The sequence below is a fragment of the Carex rostrata genome, chromosome 33 (assembly GCF_964058835.1).
Source record: "Carex rostrata chromosome 33, lpCarRost1.2, whole genome shotgun sequence".
Taxonomy (NCBI): domain Eukaryota; kingdom Viridiplantae; phylum Streptophyta; class Magnoliopsida; order Poales; family Cyperaceae; genus Carex; species Carex rostrata.
In genome coordinates, this window is record NC_135950.1 from 3,275,833 (window position 1) to 3,303,681 (window position 27,849).

General features: G+C 36.5%; 3 protein-coding genes across 5 annotated transcripts in view; 1 reads left to right on the forward strand and 2 right to left on the reverse strand.

The window, feature by feature from the left end:
* The first annotated feature begins 5,324 nt into the window (after positions 1-5,324).
* Positions 5,325-6,049, forward strand: LOC144548275 (uncharacterized). Its single transcript, XM_078296960.1, has 2 exons — positions 5,325-5,684; positions 5,756-6,049. Exons 1-2 carry the CDS (start codon positions 5,405-5,407, stop codon positions 5,938-5,940), a joined length of 465 nt encoding a protein of 154 aa, XP_078153086.1. The 5' UTR covers positions 5,325-5,404; the 3' UTR covers positions 5,941-6,049.
* A 7,490-nt stretch (positions 6,050-13,539) lies between these two features.
* LOC144548650 (transcription factor GTE4-like) lies at positions 13,540-17,045 on the reverse strand. 2 transcript variants are annotated; one of them, XM_078297368.1, is made up of 3 exons: positions 16,615-16,962; positions 15,194-15,384; positions 13,540-13,737 (listed from the first exon to the last, which is right to left on the reverse strand). In XM_078297368.1, exons 1-3 carry the CDS (start codon positions 16,940-16,942, stop codon positions 13,732-13,734), a joined length of 525 nt encoding a protein of 174 aa, XP_078153494.1. In that variant the 5' UTR covers positions 16,943-16,962; the 3' UTR covers positions 13,540-13,731. The 2 variants fall into 2 exon arrangements, with proteins under 2 accessions (XP_078153494.1, XP_078153493.1); XM_078297367.1 differs by lacking the exon at positions 13,540-13,737 and having other exon boundaries at positions 15,076-15,384; positions 16,615-17,045.
* Positions 17,046-17,657: 612 nt separating this feature from the next.
* The window catches only part of LOC144548651 (GDSL esterase/lipase At1g28600-like), a 28,390-nt gene continuing 18,198 nt past the window's right edge, over positions 17,658-27,849 (reverse strand). The window contains exons 1-5 of one of the 2 annotated variants that reach the window (XM_078297369.1): positions 21,423-21,706; positions 21,086-21,304; positions 19,564-19,715; positions 18,617-18,893; positions 17,658-18,071 (exon numbers count right to left, since the gene is read on the reverse strand). In XM_078297369.1, coding sequence (XP_078153495.1) covers positions 17,809-18,071; positions 18,617-18,893; positions 19,564-19,715; positions 21,086-21,304; positions 21,423-21,675 — 1,164 coding nt within the window. In that variant the 5' untranslated portion in view covers positions 21,676-21,706 and the 3' untranslated portion in view covers positions 17,658-17,808. Of the gene's footprint in view, positions 18,072-18,616; positions 18,894-19,563; positions 19,716-21,085; positions 21,305-21,422; positions 21,707-27,849 lie in introns of those variants that run through there. The other variant, XM_078297370.1, reaches the window with a different exon arrangement.

The following is a 27,849-nucleotide window of genomic DNA, read 5'->3' on the forward strand; positions in this document are numbered from 1 at the left end:
TAATCATAAAAGAACAACAATAATAAAGCGATACTCTGCATGCATGAATTCGTATCCTCTACATTAACTCAAAAGTTAATGAATCTTTTGAGTTAATGCATCTCAACCATTCAATCTGTTTTAAAATCTATTTTAAGATTCGTGTATACTAGATTTACACCAATATTAAAGGACCTCTATGTTATAGACAAGAGATGGATTAGCTCCGTTTAAAATCAGACACTTGAGATTCATTAACTCAAAAGATTATCTTTTGAGTTGAGTTAATGCAGAGGATACGCATTCCTGCATGCATAGCACCAATGGATTCCTCATATGAATATATTATTCTCTTAATTTAATTCGAACAACAAAAGAGACAATTTAAAAAAATTGTGGCATAAAATAAGTTTCACATATGTTAGCCTAATTTTATTCAAATTCTACGGTTTTCTTTTTCGGAGATACTGAAGTTCGAAAAGTATATATCATAGTAGTTGAATAGCCATATCTTGAAAATGTTATTCTAATTAATTTGAGAAGGATTTTAACCGTAGAAGGAAAAATCCGAATCGGTAGAATTGGAATCGGTAGAAATTGGGTGAATTGAATCGGAAACTCGGATTTTTGTGTCAGAAACTTATTTTGTACTAAAAAAATTAGGAAAAAATTAATAAAAAATTAAATTGTCAACAATTTATATTTAAATAAATCATTACACTCAAATAATTTACTAATACAATATAATACAAGCATTCAACAAACACTCTTTTACTATGTCGAGATAGCTGGATTACTTTGTCATCGTTTGTATTAATAGAAGGGGTAATTACAGTGGGACAATGTGATAACCCATAATTTTAAAATGGGTTAACTAATGATAAAGAATAGTTAATTAGTAATAATTAGCTAAAGCATGTTATGGATGAATAAATTTTATAAAAACTAATTAAAACATTTAAATCAAATGTACAACGGTCTATAGTTAAACAAAAAATTATGAAAATCAAATTCTTGACAAATTGATAGATCACATAAACTTAAACAAATCGTTAGGACATTTAAACTTAACAAAATGAGCATCAACAATCATAATAAAATAAGCTTCATTGATTAACATTTAAAAATAGAAATGAAATTTGCTGACCAGTCAGCAAATTAAATAAACGAATTTGAAGATTTAGAAATTGACTCGCTACATGACAGACCACATGGCCAATCCTTACTCCATTTCCTTCGTTCATTTTTTCTATTTCTCTTTGCAATGGACCCCACCTCTAATTTTTCTCTTTTTCTTTCCTTCCTGGCGAAGAAACCATCTCCCTCTCTAGCTCTTGGAAATATTTTATTCCTAGAAATTAAGAAAAAAGGAAGAGAAAAAAAAATAGAAAGAGTACATTATATTTTTAATTGGTAGAAAGATCGGTAGGATTTTTACCGATTTTAAAAATAAAAAAGTTTGAAACGATAGGAATTATACTGATCCAAACTTTGTATTTTTTTTTTAATCTGGCGCATAGATAGAGGGAATTCTTATATTAAATCTTTAGTAAAATGTAAAAAGTTTTTCGAAAAGTAGATAAAATGTTTCTATTATATATAGATTTTAAGATACTCTATCTTTTTTTGTAAAAACTTTTTATATTTTACTAAAAAAAATTTAAAGGGAAAAAATACAAACTAGTTTTAGATTGGTAGAATTCCTACTTTGAAATATTTATTCATAAGAAAATTAAAAAATATTTTAAAAATAAGAAATCTTGCAATTTAAAAAAATGAGAAGGCAGTAAGAAACCATGACGCCATGGCACATCTCAACTCCGTGAAAAAAATGAATATTTTTTTTGCTTGATTTGAGTATAATTCGGGAATGATTCAGTACAATAAGTGAGCCAAACAAAAAATTCCCAAAAAAAAAACTCACTCCAGATCAACGTGTTACTGGCTTTAGGGACAAGAATTTCCTGCCCACAGGAGGGTCGGAGATTCGGTTCCCTCCTCTTCAGAATGTTGCTTCATTTTTCTCATTTGATCCTTAACTATTAAGTCATATGTAAATATGGAATCCAATGATTGGAAAAAAGAAAAAGAAAAAAATGATTCAAAATGATTCAAAAGGCTTTATAGGAAATTTCTGAGGGACCTATGAGAATTTAAAAGTCCTACATTTTTGTAAATTAATTTAATTTTCAGAATTGTTTGCCATAAAATAATATGTTTCACAATCAGAGTAGCCAATTCTGCATGTGTCAAATTTCGTCTCTTCATCAATCAATCTCCTAACGAGATTTTTTTCAAGAATATATATAAATTAAAGAAACACACGGTGCGGCCATTTTTATTAATACCCAAAAAAAAAAACATTTTTACAATAATAACCTGACAATTTTTTTTTTTTTAAATCTGACCAGACCGCCGGTAATTGGGGCGGTCCGATTCCATACCAGACCGCCAGGACCCTGGGCGGTCCAGTAGGGACCAGACCGCCGGTAATTGGGGCGGTCCACTATGCTGCCATATAGCAGCTCTGTCTGCTGTCTCTCTAGCACAGTATCATTTATTAAACCACAGAGAAGAAAGAGAGAGCGATTTTGAAGCGATTTTAAGCGATTTAGAGGCGATTGCTACAGGTATATTATTTTTTATTTAATTATTTTATGTTTAATTTTTAATTAATAATTATTATACCCGCAGTCTGTAAAAACTATAAATTAGGCTTTAAGTAATATTATAATTAACTTTTAAATTCCAAAAAATAATGAATCTATTATACTGTAATTCTTATGAATGTTTTTTTTTAAATGTAGTTTGTTAAGGACAAAATGCTGGTTGCACTGTACGTGGGCGGTAGGCTAATTAAGGGTGCAGATGGCGTGTATTACTCGAAAGATGCCTCATTCGGCTTGCAGGTTAATGAAAGAACCACATTTATTGAACTTAAGCAACTAGTATATGAAAAGACTGGTGTGAACCCCGACCGGTATGAATTAGAATTGGCTACCCGAATTGACACACAACGGGCTGGGGCGGGTAGACCTTACTTTGTGAGTTTTCCTATAACAGATGAGGAGTTGTGGAAGGCTGTGTACCAACAATTTGAGTCTAGGGGGGTCGCTATGATAGACTTATATTCCAGGAGGGTTCCCCAGGCCGGGGCTAGACCTTTTAGTGCGGCTGGGGCTGGACCTTCTAGGGCTCCCCCTGCTGGACCTTCAGGTTATGACAATTCGGCTTATGACAGCCAGGGGTACCACCACTCCCCTCATGACAGCCAGGGGTACCACCACTCCCCTCATGACAGTCAGGGGTACCACCACTCCCCTCATGACAACCAGGGGTACCACAGTCCCTGTTATGACAACCCGGGGTACCATAACTCCCGTGAGTTTACTGAAGTTGTACCACCACCACCACCACCGCCCAGACAGACACCCATAATCCCTACATTTCCAGCTATACCAGAGTCATTACCGATACAGTTATCCGTTAATCCAAATGATACTAATATTGATGTTGATGCTATTGATGCCATACCGGAAAGAGAAATGGAAACCGGAGATGAATACCAAGGAATTTGGGAATCTGATGACTTATCAGATGGTGATGCAAATGTACCAGGTTTGTCCAGGGAAGAAAAATTCCCAATCAGGGGTCGAGGGAATAGGCATCCTGTCGCCACATTCAACGATACCACAGCTTTTGAAGAGGCTGACATTAGTTTCTTTGGTCCTCGTGTTGTATACAATCGTGAACTTGCCCCAGGGCAAGTCTATACCAACATAGATGAACTTGTAAAGAAAATCTATGAGACTCACGTTCACGGCAACTGGGAATGTATATTAGAAAAAAGAGAATCAAAAAGATTGGTTGTGATATGCAAAAATGCCCCTCGTTGTGAGTTTCGCCTTTATGCAACCCCTGCGGGTTCGGGGGAAGCATGGATAATTAAAAAGTGTGAACCACCTCATACATGCAAGTCTGCGTCCACAAGGACAGACCATTCAAACCTGACAGCATCACTAATTGCCGATGCAATTGAGGCAGACATTAAGTTGGACCCATCGATGAGCATCAAGGCGGTGGCTATGGCCGTCAGACACAAATACATACATGTAATCCCAAAATATAACAGGTTGTGGAGAGGTCGTGAACTTGCGATTTGCAGAATATTCGGTAGTTGGAAGGATTCATACAACTATCTGACACCATTGCTCCAGGCTATGGCAAGTACAAATCCCGGCACTGTATTTCAGCGGTGGCATGGCCCCATTTATGATAAGAATGGAGTACTAATAGAGGGAGTTCAACAATTCAAGGGCATTGCATGGGCTTTTGGTCCTTGTATCCAAGCTGTGCCATTCATCAGACCCGTTATCAGCATTGATGCATGCTTCATGTCTGGCCGTTACGAGGGGAGGCTACTGATAGCATGTGCATATGATGCTGAGAACCAGCTGTTGCCTTTGGCGTTTGCAATTGTTCGGAAAGAGGATGGTGAGAACTGGGGATTCTTTATGCAATTTTTAAGAAGACGGGTGGTTGGGCCAACAAAGTTTTTCTCTGTAATATCAGACCAGCACAAAGGAATAAAATATGTTTTTGATCATGAAGAATACGGTTGGTCAACACATACTGGCGAGTGTGTGCACAGGTTGTGTATGCAACACGTTGCGGAGAACCTTAGCAAGGCAACCGGAAACAATAGCTGGGTCCTAGAAACATTCAGACGTAATTGCAAAAAGAAGAAGCCAAGAAGGGTGGAAGAGATGAGTAGAGAATTTGCAAAGGTATGTGTTTGTTGATTGTTTACATGTCTTATTGTACTTTGTTAACATATTTTTATTTTAATTGTTTACTTATATTATTTTATTTCCTTATTTATATGTAGTATATGCCGAAAGCAAATCTGTACTTAATGAAGGTGGGCAAAAATAACCCCAGAGATGTCCAAGAGCCACCAGCATACGAGAAAATATTTCAAGCACGTGATGGAGGTTACCGTTGGGGAATTATGACCACCAACGGCTCTGAATCGCTGAATGCAGTCTTCAAGGAGAGCCGGACGTTGCCTGTGGCTGCAGTTGTAGAAGACACTTTCTACAAGTTAAATACATGGTTTCAGGAACGGCGTGCTAAGGCCGCAGAATTAATAAGGATGAACCAGTCATTTTCAACAAGGGTGGAGGAGAAACTAAAAAAACACAGGAATAAAGGTGCAACTATGACCGTGATCCCGATGGGTAATGACGGTACAGAATTCGAAGTGCACAATCCAAATGAGTACGTTCCTTCTAGCCGTAGACCAGATGGCACTATGGAGTTTGTGAAGAGGGCTTTCAAGTACGTAGTGCAATTCGGAGAGGCAAGAGAGGTGACCTGTACATGCCAAGGACCCCAACTAGCTGGAATACCTTGTAGTCACGTGATGGCGGTATGCCGAGTGAGAAACTTCTGCGAGGATCACTATGTCGCCGACATGTATCGTACCGATTACCTTGCTTCTACTTGGGGTGGATCTTTCCATTCTTATCCCAACCAGCATGAGTGGCCTGCGTATGTCGGTGATAGAATACTCCCTTCAGAAGGATGGATAAGGAAGGGGAGGAGGAGACACAAACGTGCTATAATGACCATGGACGAGATGGGTGGTAGGAGGCCATCGGGAAATCAGGCTCGCCGTTCCGTTTCTGACAGGCGCAGGGCAGGTAGGTAGCATTTTTCAGAATTAATTTATGTTTTTATTATATTGATAACTGAACTCTGTTGTTATGTTCAGATGCCATAAACGAACACAATGAAAGAGAAAATGCGAGAGTTGTTGCTGAAGCAACTGGTAGAAGACAACCACCTCCTGCGACCCAATCATCTAGTAGCCAAGGGTCTACAAGTACTGCTGCACCTGCAGCTGGCACCAGAAAATCTTCCCGTCTATTGGGTCTATTCCGACGTCGTGAAAGATGAACTTATTATTTTGCTTGGGAGAACTTATTTTGTTTGGTTTGAACTAACTTATGAATATTGGTGAACTTCAGTTGTATCATTGAACTTTAATTGTATTCGTGGACTTTACTTGTTAGACTATGTTAGACTACTTCCGAACTACAGTTATATTATCTAGCATATTCAATAATTAATTCAGAGATAACTGATAAATTGTCTGACAAGATGATAAAATACATCAAGAAACATCTCACAACGAAAAAACCAAATTGACGAATTTAAAATCCTATTTCTTAGCAGTCGGCTTCTTACTAACTGACTTCGTAGCAGCCGAATTCTTAACAGCCGTATTCTTAGCCGCCGGCTTCTGATTGGTGACACCCGACGATGTGCTCGCCGAATTTTTTTTCATACCATATCCATATGGATTTTCCACAAAGTCATCGTCTGAAAGGGGTGGATTTTCAATGGGACATTTGACACCAACTCTTTTCAAAAGAAGTATTGCATCACAGTGACATTTGGTAGCATGAGTACATCTTTCGCTATTGTCCATCCTGTTGAACAGAACCACAAACATAGACTAATTGTACAGTAAACATAGACTAATTATAAAATAAAAAAAAATACCTGCGGATTTAGTAGTGGAGAAAATCGTCTGAAATCGCCGAAACAATCGTCTGCGCTCTCTTTCTCCTTCTTTGTAGTGTGTGTTGGAGAGAGAAAATGCTGATTTTGTAGGACAGCTAGTGGACCGCCAGGGATACCAGCGGTCTGGTCCGTAGCAGCTGATTTTGTATTCGTGAACTTCACTTGTTAGACTATGGTAGACTATAATTATAAGTGGTGTCATAACTCTTTATAAGTTTGATGTAATTTGATTTGATAATGCACATATTTTTGGGCGATTTTGAGGCGATTGCTACAGGTATAAGACCGTTTCGATGAAATTGCTTAGTTTTAACACTTGATTACTTATAATTTGACGAAACAGATATGTTGTAGTTTCATAAGACCGTTTCGATGTAAAGTAGAAAAAACATAAAAACCATGGATCAACATAAAATAAAACTGCAATCATAATAATACTACAGTCCAAAATACATCATAAAAAACTGCAATCATAATAAAAACATCATTAAAAACTGCAATCATCTCTTATGCTTCTTCCCCGAGGGACTGAACCTAGCAGCTGCTTTGCCTTTGAGCTCCCTGTCCGGCTGCACACGCCTCGGTATCTGCTGGGAGTGAGGACTCATATCTCCTAAGTCCTCCTCTCCACCCTGACTCTCATCACCAGTGAGGTCAACCTCCCCCGGGCCCTGTGTATACATGTACGGCGTACCCGTATCGGCTCCCCATGGATCAAATGGAATGACTGATCTGGAATCGGTGGTCTGCGTACGCATCTCCCATGGATCCTCAGCCCAGCTAGGTGCATAGGTGGCAGGAGGCGGTGCGCCAAATAATGCAGATACAAATCCATCTGTGGTCTGAGATGCACTCCCACCAGACTCATAGTCGTGCTGCATCGTATCTCTGTATCTCGGTCTCGAAGAGGCAATCACCTCGTCATCTGTATCCTCACAGGGAAGGTCGTTCGTGCTAAAACCGAGGGGGTCTTGCCGAGCAGGTACTCCATCCTAAATTTAAATAAGGTCAGATCTAATATATACAAAAAAAACTCTGCTATAGAATGTAGAAAGCTGACATACCGGGCCAATCTCCACCGGAACTCCATATTTATTGTAGTAAGCGTCCCATCCTTGGGTATTCAGAATCCACTCGTGGAATGCCCAACCTGAGTCATCAGCTGCATAATTGAAAGTTAACTTAATTAGAACCGAGAATTCGAGGAAAATGAAATGATTATGTGTGTCCTACTTGTAATATTAAATTGTAATCACCTGCAGGAGGTGGCGGCATCTCGGAGGCGTAGATAGGGACTGGTGGCTCATCCGGATTTCGCCTGGTAGTCTTGATCGCCTCCCGCCAATTGATGTTCTCTCCAGCATCGCGCATCATGCCAATGAGGCGGCCTTCCCAACCGCCTACCTCCACGACTGGTGCCGTGTGCTCGAGCATTTGGCATCCTATGGCTCGCCAAGCATCCCTCGCCATGCAGACCAAACTGTGTCCAACCCCTCTCACAGCTGCCAGTAACTGCACACAACATATCATCATGATTATGACAACAATAAGTAATTAAAACTTGCAATTTTTAATTAAAGTATATTTCAGTTGTACTTACCGCACGAGCATGGATCGGACCCCAAGGCAAGAAACTCCTAGATGAATCCTCCATCAGTCTACGTCGAAGGGTGTCGCCGTAATGGCCTGTAAGGTAGACTGACGGCATGCCGTGTCTCTGGTACCAGACCTCATATCTCAAACGTCCGGGACCTACAGGCACTGACTCAGGAGATGGCGGACTCCATAAGTGCTGCTCCGGATGTCCAGCCCAGTCGTACTCCAAGCTGAAACGCTGCCTCCAGTCGACTTTGGGCTTGCAGTGAGTCGTTCTGCAAGTACAATTAATTAGAAAGTCCAGAAACGAAATTAAAATGACAATAGTAAAGTGATAACGATATTTGTTCCTTTGACGATAGTACTTACTTGTGGAACCTGTCCGTCTCATCCTGACCAATCAGCGGGTACTCCGGGATGAAGGCATCCAAGCCGAACTGTCGGGACACCCGATCGGGATAATGGTACTCCACTATCCAGTAACAAACTAACGGTCCCTGATAAAACCAGAGTGGTCTCTGCTCCAATGTCAACCGGCTCAGAAGACCGCTACGATAAAATGCACGATACGGGAACCAATCGATGTTACAATGTCGGAGCATCTGGAGCTGACCCCGGACATAAGAAACCCCCTTGCCCGTCTCCTGGTAGTCGTGATCCCTGCCCCATATAGCAGCATATGCGGGGCATCTGTCTGGGTCTGGAACTCTCCAACGGGGAGGTGGATGTGGTATATCTGGCCGACATATGGGCAGATGTGACCACGACCAATGCTGGAGTAGAAGAAGTGGCCCTTGAATCTGCTTGTTCTTCACCTGAAATTTTAACTGTAAATAAGAACTCCGTATGAATTTTCAACTTTAAAGTAACAACAAAATTAGTACAGACTTACCAAACAAGCGTGACACAGCGATCTGTATAAGTGGGCGAGAACGGCTCCACCCCAGTTCCACCTCTTAGGCTTATCAAGGTCCCTCAGCAATGAGAGAAACATAATCGGGACCGAATCACCGCTAGAGTCCACGAACATGACGGCACCGCACAGATCCAGCACAAAAGCCCTAATATACCTGCAACATGAAACAATCAATATAAAACATTGAAATTATTGAGATTACGAATATGAACGATATTAACAATATTGAAGAACGTAATGGTACCTCCTGACCGCCTCAACATCGTCTGTCTCGGGGAATATCTGATTCTGATTCTGGAAGAAGTGAGCCCGGAGTGATCTCAGAGAAATACAATAAGCAGAAGACCGGGCCTCTTCCTCCTCCCCCTTCTTCTTGTTGAACTTCTTCTGTAGCTGATTCGGATGACACCCTAACAACTCCGGTATCATCCTCTGCAGGTCTGGATGGTCTGAGACGCCACCTATGGGCTCGCCATCGATAGGCAATCCCCACAATGCGCTCACATCACCGAGGGTGACTGTCATCTCCCCAGGCGGGAGATGAAATGTATGCGTCTCAGGTCGCCATCTCTCCGCTAGACCGTGCATCAGATACGGATTGATATTACTCTGTGGCATCATGGCAATCTGATACAACCCAAGCTGCAAGAGGCATTGGGTCATCAGCGGATGGGGAACAAACGGAATCTCAGACCTGCGGTGCCTCACCGTAAGTAAGCCATCGTCCTGTATTTATTATAAATTTATGAGACTCAAATCGTGTTATTTTTTTAGTAATATGTACATTACGCATAATAATCACGTACCTCAAGAGATGCCAATGAGACACGGTGCTTAACATGATGGGTCCACAGAAGAGGACTGAAGGTGTCAGGATCGTGGCAGCGATAACTAGGCTCGGCCTCAGACGACTGACCCGCTCCAGTCGGATGCTCAAATCCTGCTCCATCTCCAGCCACATCCTCATCAGACGACGGGCCCGCTCCACCCGGACCCGCTCCAGGCGTAGGCCGTAGTCCCCACCGTCTAGATTTAGGCATACTACATTTAAAAAAAAAATTAAACAGTTCAAAAAATAAAATATTATGTATATGTGTATGTGTATGCCAAAAGATAAAATATTTGATATATTTACGAAGTCATGTCGTAAATTTTTATAACTTTGATTTTTTTTTTTTTTATTTGTTTGGTGAACTATATGTATAATATACACATACACATACACTTATTTCTAGCATATTCAAAAATAATGCAGCCCATGTTCAACCAAAATACCAGGAATTTAAAATTCATAAAATCCATATACATTACTAAATAATACAGTACCGTCGAGTCCATAGAATAAGGTAACATAAAATTAATACAGCAACAACCAGTTCAAATAGCAATTATACAAACCGTTACAGTTAAAACATAAAATACTACAACAACATACAATTGGGGTCTAAGCCTTACGAGACGAGGAGCTTGCTCCCTTTTTTTCCTCACCCCGACGGACGCACGCAGGACATTCCCACGTAGTGAGACGAGCGTCATTCAGCAGATCTGCATGCAGGTCCATGCAATTGGGATGAACAGCTTTGCCACATTTATAACAGAAGAACATATCCACCATATCTCCCTTCAGCTCACATAAGCAGCACTGTCCCCATCCAGGTGGAGGGACCCTGTCCACCCAGCCTTCCATCAGCATTTTTCTAATTGATGGATCAAGAGTGCTCAGAAATTCTTCATTATTTTTGGGTGAAAACAATCTTTCCAAATTCCGCATCGCGTAGGCTTCAGCCGTCCAAAAATTATTAATGAGTGCTCTTTTTGCTTCGCGTTCGGTTTCAGTTCTTCCTCTATTTTTTCCAACTTTGGGTGCCATTATAACTAGGGTTTCAAGTGACAGCAATTGATTAGGAAGGCTAATTATGTGCGTAATTAAATACTAACTGTACAGTAACCAACGACTAATTCAGTACGAATCTCATTGCAGATCAGACGATCTAAGTTCAACTTTGAATCAAATTTGTCCAAAACTTTTTGAACAAATCCCAATCCATTTATTATATGGCGCCGTAGCTGATTAGCTGAACCTAATGCAGTACGTAGTATTCAACTTTTTTACCGTTAGAACATGACTCTGATAATTAATATTTAATCGTACAATTTCATTTCTATATGATCAGATTCTTGTCTTTGGAAAAAATAAGCATAAATTAAACTTGATAGGAACTTTGCAATTGACTACTTTCCGGCCTTGCAATTGTTTAAATTTAAAAATGGACCGTTAGAATAATGTACATTAACAACAGAATGACAATGAAATTATTTTATCCGTGCGCGCTTACTCTATTCGTATTGTATTTGATAAAATGTATATGAATTAAATTCAATAAATCAGAAAATAATATATGATAATTTTTATTTAAAAAATTAATTAAATATTACTATTATTATTATTATTATTATTATTATTATTATTATTAATTGATTTCTACACTATTTTATATTATTTTATTTTATTAGCAATAATGACGAGACTGGTTTATATATTTAATAACTAGGACAAGCTTCCATAAACATACAATTAAATAGAGTTACGACTTATAATTCCTAATCAACCCTAACCCTCAATTTTTAACCATAACCCCGAATCCTAAATTTTATAACCCAAAATACCAACAATTCGAGAAATTCAACCATCTTAACCCTCAATTTGTATCCTTAAACCCTAACTTTAAATTTTTATCAATAAATCACAATCCAAGCAATTCGAGAAATTTGACCATAAATCCAAACCCTAAATTTTTAACCATCAAGCCTAACCCTAAATTTTTTTAATAATGTCCAAGCCTAACCCTAAACCCTAATCGGGTCGCCTTCCGGGAAAATCAACAACCCGGCAAGGTCACAAGCAATTCGGAACAACCAATTCATAACGAGTTTTCATTTAGATAATTACCTGATATAACTTGAACACAAAACGAGTCAGCGGGTTGCGGTCGGTTTCGAGATCCTTAGCTTTGCCTCCAAAAATTCCCGAAATCACCAAATCACAGTCAATGCACCACGAAGACACCACTACGAGAGAGAGAGGGGCAAAAAGAGTCAAAATGGCTTAGAGAGAGAGAGGGAGAGAGAGGCAGCAAGAGAGAGAGAGAGGGAGAGAGAGAGAGGCAGAAGAGAGAGAGAGGGAGAGAGAGAGGCAGAAGAGAGAGAGGTCACCTGGACGGAGCTGGCGGCGGGCGGCGGAGCTGGGCGGCGCTGGCGCAGATCGGGTTTTTTTTTTTTTCGTCTGGTCTGGTGCGCTACACAGAGACAGAAGACAAAGGGGGGGGGGGGGCGGTTCGGGGGGGTGATTGATGCATAGTGGACCGCCAGGATCACTGGCGGTCTGGTCCATAGTGGACCGCCCAGGTCCCTGGCGGTCTGGTATGGAACCGGACCGCCGGCAGTCCTGGCGGTCTGGTCAGATTTAAAAAAAAAAAAAATTTCAGGTTATTTTGGTAAAAATGTTTTTATTTTGGGTTATTAATAAAAATGGCCGCACACGGTGTCCCAACCATAGACTTAAATACAAAAATTTAGGTTTAAGTCTGTCAGATTATATTATTTTTAATTTAGATAAAAAAAAATCAGATTTTATCAGACTAACTAATTTTATATTTAGTATGCTCTTGAATTTTTAATGATTATATGAATTAGATCATACGGATTTGAATTTAATCAAATATCAGACTGATTTTGATATGAGTTAAATCAGGTTTTGATTTGTTTTTAATTTGAATTTTTGTGTGAGCCTCGTAAATAAACTGAGTAGGTCGATTATGCTTGAATTAAATTTATATTATTTAAATAGTTATTATTGACAGTTTTGCTCAAATAACAAATTTACACAATTACATAAGAACAATAGAAAACGAAACCCAAAAAAAAAAAAAAAATACTAGATAGGATGGACTATCCCGTTCAATTTTTTTTTTTTTTTTTCTAAATTAGCGACTTCATTTTTTTTTTTTTATAAATTAGCAACTTTGTGTGATTATGGTCAGAATTAGGTAGACGTGATGGTTGCTAGATGGGATAAACCATCACATTCTTTCTATATTTCGAGATTTCAGAAAATCCTACCCCGATTTTGATATTTTATTTTCTATTAATATAAAAATTAGATTGAGTGATACAATCTAGATTTTTTTTTTTTTTTTTTTTTTCAGTTCGTTTAGAATTGCCTAAAAAGACCGATATTTATTTTCCGATTCTATCTATGAGACTAAATTTTTTATTATCTTATATTAGTTTTATATAATTTCTATACATAAAAATTCGGGTTAAATGACACCTTTCCAGGTATTACAAAATTCTCTTTTAGAATTTTTGAATTCAATTTTTCCTCAGAAGAACAACTAAAACATTTTGATGAAGATATCTAAAAAAAATAAAAAAAAACATTGACCAGGATAGATCCATTAATCAAACAGTCATCTAAAGGTCAAATAACACAGCAAAATAAAATAAAACACCTTTTTACTGACAAATCTTCGCAACAAAAATTTCATCTGCAAGACAAAAGATGAGATTAAATTTAAAATTAAACTTGTTAGATAAATTAAACTGCAACATTGACAAGGCAAGATTCCAAGCTTCAAATCACTTTCCAGTCACATCTGCAAATTAAATACATACACGTTATTACTTTAATATTATTTGTGATCTTTAATGCATATAATCAAATAATATATGCAAAACAACTAATAAGGAATGTTCAATGTCTACATGGGGAAAAATAATTTTGCTCCAAGTTAGTCAAAATTTATAAAAAAATCACTATTTAACATTTGATGTATTATGAAGAAAATTTATAAAACATTTCCAATTTCCAAAAAAAATTATGAACAAAGTTTCACCAATAGAAGGAAAACATAAATAAACTCACTAAAAAATGACATAAATAAAAATATAAAAAACACAAGTTTTTCTTACAAGGGAATAAAACTCTTTATTTCCTAAGCTTTATTTGCAAGGGAATGTTTTATGTTTGTGACTAAAAACCCAAAATTTGAAAAATTCAAAACCAAATTCTCAAATGACAAAACTAAAATTCCTGTTCCTAAATAGGCTGCCCTGCATTTTTTTTAGTTTATTTTGGGCCCTTAGAAGTGGCTCAAAATTCCAAGTTCTGTTAAATTAAAACCAAAAGAAAAACAAAAGTTCCTCTTGACAGAAACATCTCAAAAGGGAAAAGGAAAGTTCAAAGTAAGGCTGAGAGCTTCTTTGGATGGAAATAAAGAATAATTTGAATGACGAGATCTTAATCTATCATTAGCAAAAGGAATTCATTTTGATGGTATAAATGATTGCTATATTATAAAAGCAATAACCAAAACAATTCATTTTGTAGCCAAATCCTATATCTTGAACTAACATTCTTTTATATCCTACACAAAAAAATCGAACATCTTTTCAACCAAAAATCGTACATTTTAGGTTGTCTTTTCTGTTTTGTATGAAGGAATACACCTATTTTAAGAAGCTTTCTTTTATATGGTTTTACTGGTAGAATCCGTGCTGCCAGAAAGTCGACGCACAAGCTCCTACCCGGTACCAGAGGAACTGAACTCACTAATACACAATTCATTCCTGTCCCCACTCAAGATTTCTATCTGTCAATAAGTTACCAAACTTTTTCGCAGATATATATCTATCTATACAGACAAAGCACACACACACACACACACACAAGCAGACTGTCATTTTGGTGAAAAAAAGGGCATTAAGATAATAAGACGATAAAAGATTAGTCACCAGTAATATCATTTTAATTCCTATTGCATTGCGCTTCATTCTAATGCCACCCCGATTTGCTTTTTATTTTCTCTCGTCTTATGACAAAATTGTTTAATTTAACAAGAATTATTGTCTGTTTACCAGTACCAAAATCCAAAATGAACTCAGAAAATACAGGGTCACTACTCACTTTATTTAGGAAAGGGATTTTGAATTTAAGGGTTTGGGAGAATACACTTGAAAATATATCTTATCAACAATTTCTCAGAGATCTCTGAAAAAGGAAAATGGAAAATAGAATTTAACAAGAAATATTAACATATTATAAGAACTCACCTTCCTTGCTATCTTGCTTGGTTTTGTCTCCCATTCTTCTTCAATAACTTCAACTTTACAACTAAATCCCTGTTTTTTCACAGAATCAATCTCCTTCTCAGTCTTACCATCATTGAATTGGGCCTCAATTGAAGGCCACTCGGACTCGAAAATTCCCAACAACTCCTCTGCCATTGCATATGCAGTTTCATCTAATGAAACAAAGACATAATCAAATCTTAAAACATATGAAATTTTGTAAAAATTTGCTTTAATTAGTTTGTTTTGTGCCTCACTGTAAAGTTTCTTTATAATTTCATTTTGGTCCATTAGTATTTTTGGTATAACCATTCTGCCAAAACCTTTCCAAAAATTTCACATAGGCCGTCATTTTTATTAGGAGGAAACATTTTTGCATTATTTTTCATACTTTTTTCAGACAATATTTTTTTTTCAGAGACCCGTTCAGATTTGTTACATGATTTGTACCAGACATAACAATGTAAATCACCATCTTTGCTGGTTTCAGGGTTTTGATATTATCACTCAACAGCTGAAACAGTAAAAGTTGTTTGTTATATTTTTGTTCATAAAACTTGAGTTGTATTTTGATTTTATAGAAACAATTTATATCCCAACTAAATCTAACTCACTCATGGTTAATTGCCCCTCAACAACTTAAAACCCACATACCCCACAAAAACGGGTGAAAATGTTAACAGAGCAGTTTAGGCTTCAAGCAGCGCACAAACAAAATGCAGTGATAATTTGAAACTATAATCCGTGCGCTGTACAAAGCCAAATCTCCTCTGTTAAATATTTACCCCAAAAAATTGCAAATTTTCAAACAAACATGCATTTGCACAATAATTCCTTTTTAATAAAATTCTAACTTTCCCAATAAAGAATAACAATTTTTAGGGGGAATTTCTTGTATACCCTCAACAACATAAAAGTTACGTATTCCCCCCCTCTAAAATTTCATAATATCATATTTACTCTTCTTAAATGAGTTCTAATTGAAAAGACATTAAAATGGGTAAAATTGTGAGTTTTTGAAGTTTAGAAAGGTAAATATGATATTATGAATTTTAGAGAGGTAATATGCAATTTCCAAGTTTTTGAGGGGTATACATGAAATTCCCCATAATTTTTGAAGCATGCAAATAAAGAATAAGAACACATGAAATTCCTATCTAAATCTAACTAAAACCCATATACCCAAAAAAAATGCAAATAAACAAACATGCATTTTCACCCAATACGTAATTTCCAAGTTTTTGAGGGGGTATACATGAAATTCTTCATAATTTTTGAAGCAAGAAACAATTAAAAACCCAATACCACCAAAAAATTGCAAAAAACAAACAAACATGCATTAAAAACAACCATGCATTTTCACCCAATAAAGAATGATAATGGTTTTTGAAGCAAGAAACCACCTTTGCGGTTGTAAGTCATGGCATTGCGAAAGGTAAGCCTGACGTCATCAGCAAACTGAAGAGGGGAGTTGTACCGACCTTTGTGGACACGGCATTTGACAGTGCCTAGGTCCATGGGGTGTCGTATAACGGCGTAGTAGTCTTTCAATCGGAGCTTCTTCACATCTACTGGTTCGTTGAACAGCCAGCCGTGACGGTGGCTCATCAACTTCTCCAGTAGTGCACTGCAACTGGAGAAGAGAGACAGGGAGAAAGTGTCGTCGCCGGATCCCTTCATGCGCGTGTCCGATACGGCGACAAGGGGTGCTTTTGATTTCGCTTTTGGCATTGTGTGCTCTCTACTGCTCTGTGTGGGGGTAAATATTTTAACATAGCACTTTCGGCTTCACACAGCCCACGAACCATATATAGCCCTGTTTTGATATTATACTCTGTGCACTGCACTAAGACAAAACAGCACTGTCGATAGGAGGGTCCGATTTAATGATTTAAGTGTTTGGTTGATTATTAATTTATTATAGAAAGAAAATTGAAATGCTTTATTGTACTATGTCAATATGTCATTATAATATTAAAAAAAATGTCATTGTCATATCAGCAATTTCATACGAAATTTAAAATTCACATGGACCTCATTTTTTTTTCTACAAACCAAAACAACCATTCCTATCTGAAATTGAAAAAAATAATATTAATCACGGATCTTTTGTGACACCTTACTGTATAGCAACTTATAAATTTTAGTTAAAAAATTGAATGAAGGTAACATACTTAGTGCAATAATATTTCAACCACTTTGAATAAAGTGTGTAGACATATTGATCCCTTCATAGCAATATAGAGATTTAGTAAATAAAATAAAAATGATGAAATAAAATGAAATAAAATAAACGGGCCTTTCGTCTAGTCCTCGGCCCAAAATTTAAATGCTGTTCTAATTTGGATGTGTGGGTCTGAAGCATTACCCAAAGGCTTCATCCAACTGTAATATAAATTGGCCCAATCATTTTTTTTTTTTCAATAAGCCTTTCCATTACTAGTGCTTCATGCAAATTGTCTTGCTGTTCTTTTAAATAATCTAAAACATTCCTCCCTACTAATGATAAAACAAAGGGAAAGGAAGTTCATATTGGCTCAAAATAACAATCAAGATTCAAGAATGGTTGCCTATATATATGTTGTCTATCTCATCCATTACATTGCGTCGAGAAGAAGGCTCCCCGAATCATACATGATATCAGAGCAAGTGTTACTTATGGAAGGAGAAGAGTATGACCCTCGTAGCACTCCATGTGAAATTGCCTTGTAAGCGGCCTCTGTCATGTGGAGCCCATCCCATGATCCGTACTTTGACGGGTCCGAACAAACAGTAGAACCTTGTTTTCCGCATGATGCCAATGACGAGTAATTGTAAGGGCCTTCGGCCCCGCAACATACCATTAAAGGGTAACTGAAACCTACACAAAAAAGTAATACACATGAGAAGGATGTTTATAGTGATTATTGTAGAGTGACGCTATGGTACTATGTATACCGTGGATTGGTCTACGTACGGATCAATATTTTTTGTTTTCCAAATCTTAACGGTCAATCAGAACCGTTCAACATGATCTCCATATAAATATTTACTTGCATACTGAATTTTATATTTTTTAGAATTTATTTTCTATTTTTAAGATAGGTAGAAAAATCACTTGATCCGAAAATTTTGAACCATAAAAAATAATGATTTTTTTACCTATCTAAAAAATAGTAACAAAATTTAAAAAATGTACAATTTAGTCTGCAAGTACATTTTCATACAGAGATCATGTTAAACGGTTCAGATCGATCGTTAAGATTTTGAAAACGAAAATATTAATATGAAGTACAGATCAATCCACACTATTCATACTACCATAGCCTCACTCTAACAATAATCATTATTAATATCAACCAAATTAATAAGATTTTGGTGGCTTGTTGGTTGTATGATTTGCTAATTTTGATTGCAAAATCTCACCTAATTTCTTTGGATTGCGAAAGATGTTCATTGAAGCTTCATAGTAATCTGCATAGATAATAGTCACATTAGGATAGAGAAGCTGAAGCTTTTCAAGCTCCTTGAAAAGCATTGCATTGTGGTATTCTGCAAACTCATTGAAGTGCTTGAGACATCCTGATTCTGGATCATAGTCTTCCTTTTTCTCGCTTTGAAACATCGTAAGATACCTCGGGAGACATCCTATCGGCAAATCATTCGGAACCAATAATGTTTTCGCTCCTCGACTAATCAATTCCTGTATGATTGTATATTAATTAAGATCCCATTCAAAATCAGCTTTTAGTCTAGTGATAAAGATACAAAACTCTTATGTGGAAGATTATGAATTTGAAATCTACAAAGTGAAAAAAATTTATGTAATATAAACAGGGGTTTGAAGGAAGCTGTAGACTAGACCTCCATCTTTCATTTCAATAAAAAGTTAAGATCCCATTCATACATAAGTTTAACATTGGCATGTTCCTTTGCATGTGAAATTTTGAACCCCACCCCAACCACATATATTATATTAATAAGGGCCTGTTCGGTTGCTCCTCACAAAATAGTGTTTACGTGAGAAAAATAAAATTCACTCAGACTGAATTTTTTTTTTCCACGTGAACAGTAAATTTCAGTTCAAAAATTTTCTATTCCTATTTTTATTCTCATTCCCACTGTGCAACCGAACAAGCCCCAAGTGTTTGCTGATCAATGCAGATTCCAGAGGGTAAGGAATAAGCTAATGCATGTGCTACCATGTTAGCATGAAGAAAAACAGTTTAAACAGTACAAAACAAATTAAATATATTTTATTGATGTGGATATTGTGCCACAATCAGATGTTTAATAATAATAATCCTCAATGGCTTGAAAGTTGAAACTATGCATGCTAAGAGAAAAGAAAAAGAAAAGGAAAGAATGCTTACAGTGATGGTTAAACTGATGGTTCTGATTACATCAGGGACAAAGGTTCTGACTTCATCTAGTGTTCTACCAGCAAACAATGGATGGTTGTAGTCGTTTCCTCCTATCTCACCTACCACAAACAGAGCACTGCTCATGATAGACTTGCCAAATCCTGCAAAGTTCAATTGTTAATTTGTGAATATATTTTTTTCAATTATACAAGTACATTTATTAATGATCAACACTTCTGTGACTTCTTCTCATTATATATGTCAGATCCGTTTAAGTTGACCATGCAATCGGAATCGGATTGTGGAATCGGAATCGGCCGAACCAGATTTGAAACTCGGATTATTTTAACAAAAATTTGTTTTGTACTAAAAAAATAATTTGTCAATAAATTATGTTAAAATACAATATATATTACATTCAAAATAACATTACAACTAGAACACACTTATACTACCAAAAGCTATGCCGAGCAAGCTGAATCACCTAATCGTCCTCTGTATTAAAATTATTCATCAAAATTTTCATTATGTGATAGTTAGCGATTAAATTTTAATAACACTCATAATAATTAAATTTGGACAAATAACAATCAAATTTGTAGTTTAGTTAAAAAAATTTGAAATTTATGTAATTTTAACATAAAATAGACTATTCTATGAAATAATAAAAATCCTTAGTGATATTCCAAAATAAAAAATAAATTGTTTAATATGTACTTTTACATTTTCATAATAATAAAATCTGTAGCCTAGTACAGTACCATTCTTTACTTTAATTAGTCAAACAAAAAAAATATATAAATAAAACAAATAGGGACTTCCCAGACTACAGGCCTAGTACGTAAAAGAATAAATATTCATTGGATCAAGATATAAAATGGTAAGGTTTACCATGGACCACTAAAAATTAAAATTTTCTCTAGTAGACATCAAGTCTAGCCACAGAAATATTTGAAAATTCTTCCACCTAACCCGGTCAGAAATTCTTCTCCCTTGCCAAATTTTTCTGGAGCACTATTATTTTTCTTCAAAGGATTCAAAATTGAACTTAAAATCTCAAATTAAGCAATAACAATGATTTTCTTGCTCTCAACCTCAAGATACAATAGAAAGCTAGGGCAGGAAATCAAATAAGAGTAGGCTAAAGCCTCTCCGAAGAATCAGACTAACTCGAACCAAAAATCGTTAACTCGACCGAGTCAACTCAGTTCCAGTTCAACCGATTTTCGGCAGAAAAAAATGATCGGCGGAAAACATGGTAAATATCGGCTCGGACCTGACCGATACCAGTCTGACTCAGCCGATTTTCCAACCCATTTGCGTGTGCGCACACACACATTAATAATTTAAGAAAAGAAAACAGAACTATAAGAACTGAATAGATAAGAGGAACTAGAGACAAATCACAGAAAAAACTATACCTAGTGCTTTAATTTAATCATTTTTTGTGGTACTGGTACCAAGCAAAATACATGGCGTGCACCCATGAACCACAAATAAACAAAAAAAAGAGGTTTTATTGAGATAATACCTGGTTCTTCCAAGATTGAAGGTAGCAATTTCTTGAACCACTGAAGCTGAGTGCCAAGTGAGAAATCCGTCCAGGACACCTTAATTCCCACGGATTCAAAGAAGGAATTGTTCAGTACCGTGGCTCCACCGACAGCAAAATTGACACCATGCCGGAAGTTCTCTTTTGCGCTCCCTCCTGAGAGATATGGCGGGATTAATGGCAATCCGTATGCTTCCGCTAATCAATTAAATATATAAGCCAATCAATCTCTTTGTTAAAAAAAGCTTAATTCATAGGAAACAACTCAGTATATATATACATAGAAGGAAGAAATCTATGAGTAGAATGCACTAACCAATGAAATCGAGAATTATCCGACCATCACAGTACCGGCCAGTGGGGTGGCCGAAATAAGTCTCCCCATATGGTAGGTTACCAATGGGGTCATAGGCATTACCGATCGACTTGAGGTAGTTTCCAGTGTCGCTGATCGAGTCGCCGAAGCAGAAAATGTGGGTGAAGCAACAATTTCCAGTTTTTGATAGAAGTAGAATAAGGATTGTGAGGATAGGGATGTGAAGAGAGAAAAGGAGATGCTTGGAAGCCATGAGATATAATTTTGTATAGTTGAAAATCTATTTCTGAAGAGTTGGTAGTAATAAGACATACACGTTCGTTTCTATAAAGAAAGTCACTAAAAAAAAAACACGTCAGCACTCCCTACTTTAATAGAATAATAATAATAATAATAACACATACACGTTGACGTGGATCCAAATGGGCTCCTTAATTTCTAAAAAGAGCACTCTCCTATTCTTCTACCTGGACCGTTCAAAATCGATCATATGGCTTCAATTACATTTGATTCGTTTTAATAAATTACACTGATATAAAAGAAAAAAATAATTAAAACCGTGTGATTAATTTTGAACGGTCCGAATAAAAGAATAAGAGGGTGCTCTTTTTCTTGAGAAAATAAATAGATTTGAATAGCTAGCGTTGACGTTGTAAACAAAAGGAAAGGTCCAATTTTTTTTTTTTTCATGATGGAAAAGGCACACTAATCTGTCACCATATATATATTGTATATGCACCTTAAAAAAAAAAATTTAGTAGCTTACTATTAGAGCCGAAAATTTTATTTATACCTAAAAAAAAAATTCATCGATTCTGAATAATTTAATAAATATTCAGGTCACAGAACTATTTGAAGGTTTCTAGTTTGGAGCCAAAGGGGTATATGGAAGCCCTCAGTCTTTGAAGTCGCAGAACAGTTTGGTGACCTAGGTGGTATTTCTCAAATTCTCCATAATCTAGGATGATTTGGTTTTTTTTTTTTGTGTGTGTGTGATTAGAGTACAAATAAAATTTCAGCAATTTGAGGGACTATAGTTGAATTCAAAATTGTTTAATATATTGTTTATATTTGAATCGGAAATAAATGTTTAGGAGAAAATAAAGAAAATTTTGGATAATTTTTTTTCCAGGGTAAGGTGACAATTTGTTATTTAAAATGTGGGTGAAGTAACAATTTTCAGTTTTTGAAAGAATTAAGTAGAAGGATTACAAGTGTAGGGATGTGAAGAGATAAAATGACATGCCCGGGAGCCATGAGAGATAATACCCGAAATTTTTATTTATATATAGAGAGAGAGAGTAGAACTAGGGTGCTCTTAAGCTCACCAAAGTTTTGGTGAGCTTAACTCTAAAACTCATAAAATCGATTGCAAATGACGAATCCGAACCGTTGAAATCCGCCTACCTTACGTGTGATGCATCTACATATGAAATTTTTAAATATTCGAATTAATTTAGTATAAAGTCAAGCGGTCAAAATTAGAAGGTTAATAAATTAATTTTAGTGCATTCATTTTTGAACATTTTTTGACCGCTTGACTTTATACTAAATTAATTCGAATGTTTAAAAATTTCACATGTAGATGCATCACATGTAAAGTAGGCGGGTTTCAACGGTTCGGATTCGTCATTTGAAATCGATTTGATAAGTTTTAGAGTTAAGCTCACCAAAACTTTAACTTTGGTGAGCTTAAGAGCACCCTAGTTCTACTATATATATATATGAGGAGGGATCAAGTTACAACATTTTTTGAGTTACAACAAGTTACAACAAGCATTTTCTACATTTTGAAAGTCCAAATCGTCGATCCAAACCGTTAGATATGATCTCTACAATAAAATGTGCTTGGAGACCAAATTTTATATTTTTTGGAATTTTTTTACTATTTATTAAGATGGGTAAAAAATTCAATGGTTTGAATTTGACTAGTTTTTGTACCCATCTTAATAAATAGTAAAAAAAAATTCCAAAAAATGTAAAATTTAGTCTCCAAGCACATTTTATTGTAGAGATCACATCTAACGGTTTGGATCGACGATTTGGACTTTCAAAATATAAAAAAATGCTTGTTGTAACTTGTTGTAACTTGATCCCTCCTCTATATATATATATGAGGAGGGTTCAAATGCACCCAAATTTATCTACTCCCAATTGCTCCCAATCATCAGCCGAACATCTTAAATTAGATGCACGATCCAGATTAAAATAGAAATAAACTTTACATTTCCTTTTCTAGCGCGCTTTTGATTCACCCAAATCTCTCCAGTCAATTAAAACTGATGGTCTTCCCTCTTGCATAAAGGAGGCACTCTTAAAAGTGGTGCAGCAAATCCCAAAGGAGTTGTGGCAAATTTTTGTCTCCTGCCTATGGTCCTTATGGAGATGCCGAAATGATTTGGTCTTCCGAGCAAAGGTACCTACCTTCCGTGATTTTAGCAACTACCATGCTGGAATCAGGTGCGAAATGCTTCTGGCATCAACAGAGGCAAAACCTCAAGCACAGGGACATGTGGCGCAACAAGTTTTGGGAGATGCTGATGGGGAGGAATTGATTTGCTTTGTAGATGGGTCTTGGGTGGAAGGATGGATGGGAGGAATTGGGATAATTTTTCTCAGGAAGGGATGTCTGGTTATGTATAAGGCCGCTACAGTTCAGGTATGCTGTGGCATCCAGGCAGAGGCATGTGCTTTGCTTACTGCAATTAAGTATGCTATTGGGGAAGGCCTTACAACATGTCAGTTCATAACTGATTGCAAGAATGTGGCAGATGCATGCTCTGATTATAAACCACCTTTGGATATTGATTGGAGAGTGCACAAGGAAGTATATGAAATTTGGAGGTGTCTAAAGCAGTTTAGGAATTTTTCATGTATTTTTCAGGATAGAGGCCATAACGATCTGGCTGATAGTCTTGCAAAAATGGGTAGGCAGCTGGGAGATTCTTATATTGGGTTTACGTACCCAATTTTTCCTTGCTAGGAGCTGCAGTTTTATTTCTTTCAGAATGGAAATTGTAACAGGATAGTTTGTAGCCTACGGGCATGACTCAAGCAAAAAAAAAAAAAAAAATAAGGAAAGAAAAGAACGACCCCTCCAGTGAAGGAAAGAGCGTCTCTTCACCTTCTCTGTTTCGCCCTTTCTCCCCATCTCCTTCGATTACCAATCACCCCTCTGATTACCGAAGTGGACAAAGTCGGTCTCCATGTCCGCTTCTCCTTCTCACGATAAAGAAATTGTTGTTTCTCCTTTTTCTGCTTCTCCTACTCATGATGATGTGCCATGTTCTCTTTCTCTGCTTGATGCTTCACTTGCTCTCTCCGCCAGGCCATCCAACGAACCGATCATGTCTCCATTCTCCATCGAGCCTTCATCTCCACCATTTGAAGCAACTGACGTAAGCTGTTTCTTTAAATTTTCAAAAGTAACAGAGTTCAAGTATTGATCAAGTTGCTTAATCGTGTCAGATATTGTTCCTTGATTAATAGGCTTTGAAACTCATCGTATTGATTCAGTAGTAACATAATTCAAGTATTGATCAATTTGCTTAATCTTGTCAGATATTGTTCTTAATATTTTACATGGATAAGCTCATTTCAGGTTTTGACTAAGATTTTATGTTGTCAGATTTTAAATTATTAAAATTGCACTAATTGGTTGTTAAGTCTGACTTTGTTTATTATGAATTGATCTTAAAGAATCAACATGCTTAAAATTTGAATTTATTGGACTGCTTTACCTACTGTTCAAGAAACAACCTGCTTTAATTTACCTATAGTTAATAATATTTTTCATGTTACAATATTATGTCGTACAAGTTCTCATTAAACATTGTTTTATGTTAGGACGATGATTCAATGAATGATGAGATCGAGATAGAGGCAGATTTTTCTCGCGAAGATAATGCAAATAAGATGAGTGGTAATGATCTTGCCCTGTGGGCATGAAGTTTGCGTCGCTTGAAGAATTTGAAAAGTTTTTATCAAAAGTTCGCTATTCTTCAACTTGTGAGCGAAGAAAACATGATGATGCTATGGAGGATGCACCAACTGAAGAGTCATAGAAGGGTATTGTTGGTATAGTAATGGAAATGATACTTTTAATATAGAAAGGGTACTTTTGTTATTTGTTTGCTGTTAGGTTTAGTTTATGTCGTTTTCAGTTTTTTATTCTAAATTGAAGTTGAATGTAATGTGATTTCTTATACTTGTGTTTTATGTTGCGTGACTTTTGCAAGCTTTAATTATACTTGCTGTTGGGTTCAGTTTTGTCAATATTTTTTTATAAGCCTTGGTATACATCTTTCTATTGTTTTGTAAAAAAATGCAAATAAAAGAAACTAAAGGACCTTCTTGCAAATTTGTTTTTATAACCTCAGATAAAGTCTCATGAGTTCAGCTAAAAATATAATAGCAAGACCAAGTATATCAAGTAGTGTACCACATTACAACATTACAATATTTCATAATTACAAGCATTCATCTATTTATCCTAACGATTACATAGGCCTTTGACTAATTCCTTTTTCCTTGATTTCTTCTCTATGTTTGAGTCATTGTGAATAATAGGAAGAGCTTTGCCAAATGCCTTCGAACTCTTCATGCCTTTTACCTGACACACGTGACAAGACAGTAAATATGTTTAGAGAAATAATTGCAGTTAAAGCGGATAATTTACAAGATAAATAAATTTAACAAGCTCACATGATTCAAGATGTTAAAGAACTCTTGAGCAGTAGCAAATACGGATGCTTTGTCCAGACACCACTATATTAAATAAAAAAAAATGCTAAAAACTTTAAGCCAAAAAAGGGATCTGATGAAGTTTACATCTTCGTTGCTACAATTATAAACGAATAGATTGTGTGTCATTTGCAAATAACATATGAAAATATTCAAAAAAATGTTAACAAGAGGGATTCAATTCCCTGATTTTTCATTATAGATTGCTCGATCAAATGGTAACCACCGGATTATGTAATGTACAAACAACATGCACGAGACTAGGGACCCTTTAAAAATTTGGCCAATACTGATAACAAAATTTGTCAGTCTCTCCGTTTGACAGTATAGTACCACTAACAAAATGAGTATGTCAATCTTACCTCAAATAATCGAGTCACCGAAGAGACAGAGAGAGGAGATTGTCACAAACCCTAAAGCGAGAAGGGTTCCGAAGCCCTGAATGGTCGAGGCGGAGAGGAAGCGGGAGGTGATCTGGACTGTTCATTGGAAAGCGAGATGGGGGAGGGGATCCGGCGTTGATGCGTCCATTGATAACAGAGAGGAAGCGAGAGGGGGGATGCATCCATTGTTCGGGGCGGAGAGGAAGCAGGAGGCGGGGATCGGGCGTTGGGGAATCAGAGGTGGGGGGAGATCGAAACGAAGAAGTGGAGGTGGTGAGTTTGGTTCGCGTCTTTCACTGGAGATGACAGAGAACAGGAAATGAATGGAGAGCGTCCAGAAATGAAATTAATTTTGTATAGCGGAGGCAATCTGGATCGTGCATCTAATTTAAGATGTTCGGATGATGATCGGGAGCAATTGGGAGCAGACAAATTTGGGTGCATTTGAACCCTCCTCTATATATATATAGGATTTGGCTAATATGTTATGGGTAGCTAAGAGGCCTCCCGTGCTACGGCTCAATATTCGACTTTTCAAAATCCTAACGGTCGATCCGAACCGTTCATCTTGTTCTCCATATTAATATGTGTTTGGAGACCAAATTTTACATTTTTTGGAAATTTTTTACTATTTTTTTAGATTTATTGAATATCGCTGTTTTTTATGGTCCAGATTTGTCTGAAAAACAGCGATTTTCAATAAATCTAAAAATATAGTAAAAAATTTCCAAAAAATGTAAAATTTGGTCTCCAAACACATATTAATATGGAGAACAAGATGAACGGTTCGGATCGACCGCTAGAATTTTGAAAAGTCGAATATTGAGCCGTAGCACGGGAGGCCTCTTAGCTACCCATAGCACCGTAGCCAAGTCCTATATATATATATATATATATATAGACTAATACTAATAAGACATACACGTTAACGTTGTAAATTAACAAAGGAAAACGTGCAAATTTGTTTTTCTTTTTTTTAATGATGGAAAAGGCACACAAATCTGTCACCGACTCACCGTACAGATCTTAATTTGAACATATGTAACTGTCGAGTGTCGAAAAAGAAAAGGACATGATTATTACAATTTTGAGTTGTCATAAAGTTATCATAATAATTTTTTACACTACTAGAATAATCGTTTATTGCATGACAACGAAAATAGCTTGTTGCATGGCCTTTGGCATGCAACAAGCCCCGAAATGGCTTTTTGCATGGCCTTAGGCATGCAAGTGCAACCATGCAACTACCTTCCATACAAATAGTCAGTATTTACAAGGGCAGCCATGCAAAAAGTCTGTTA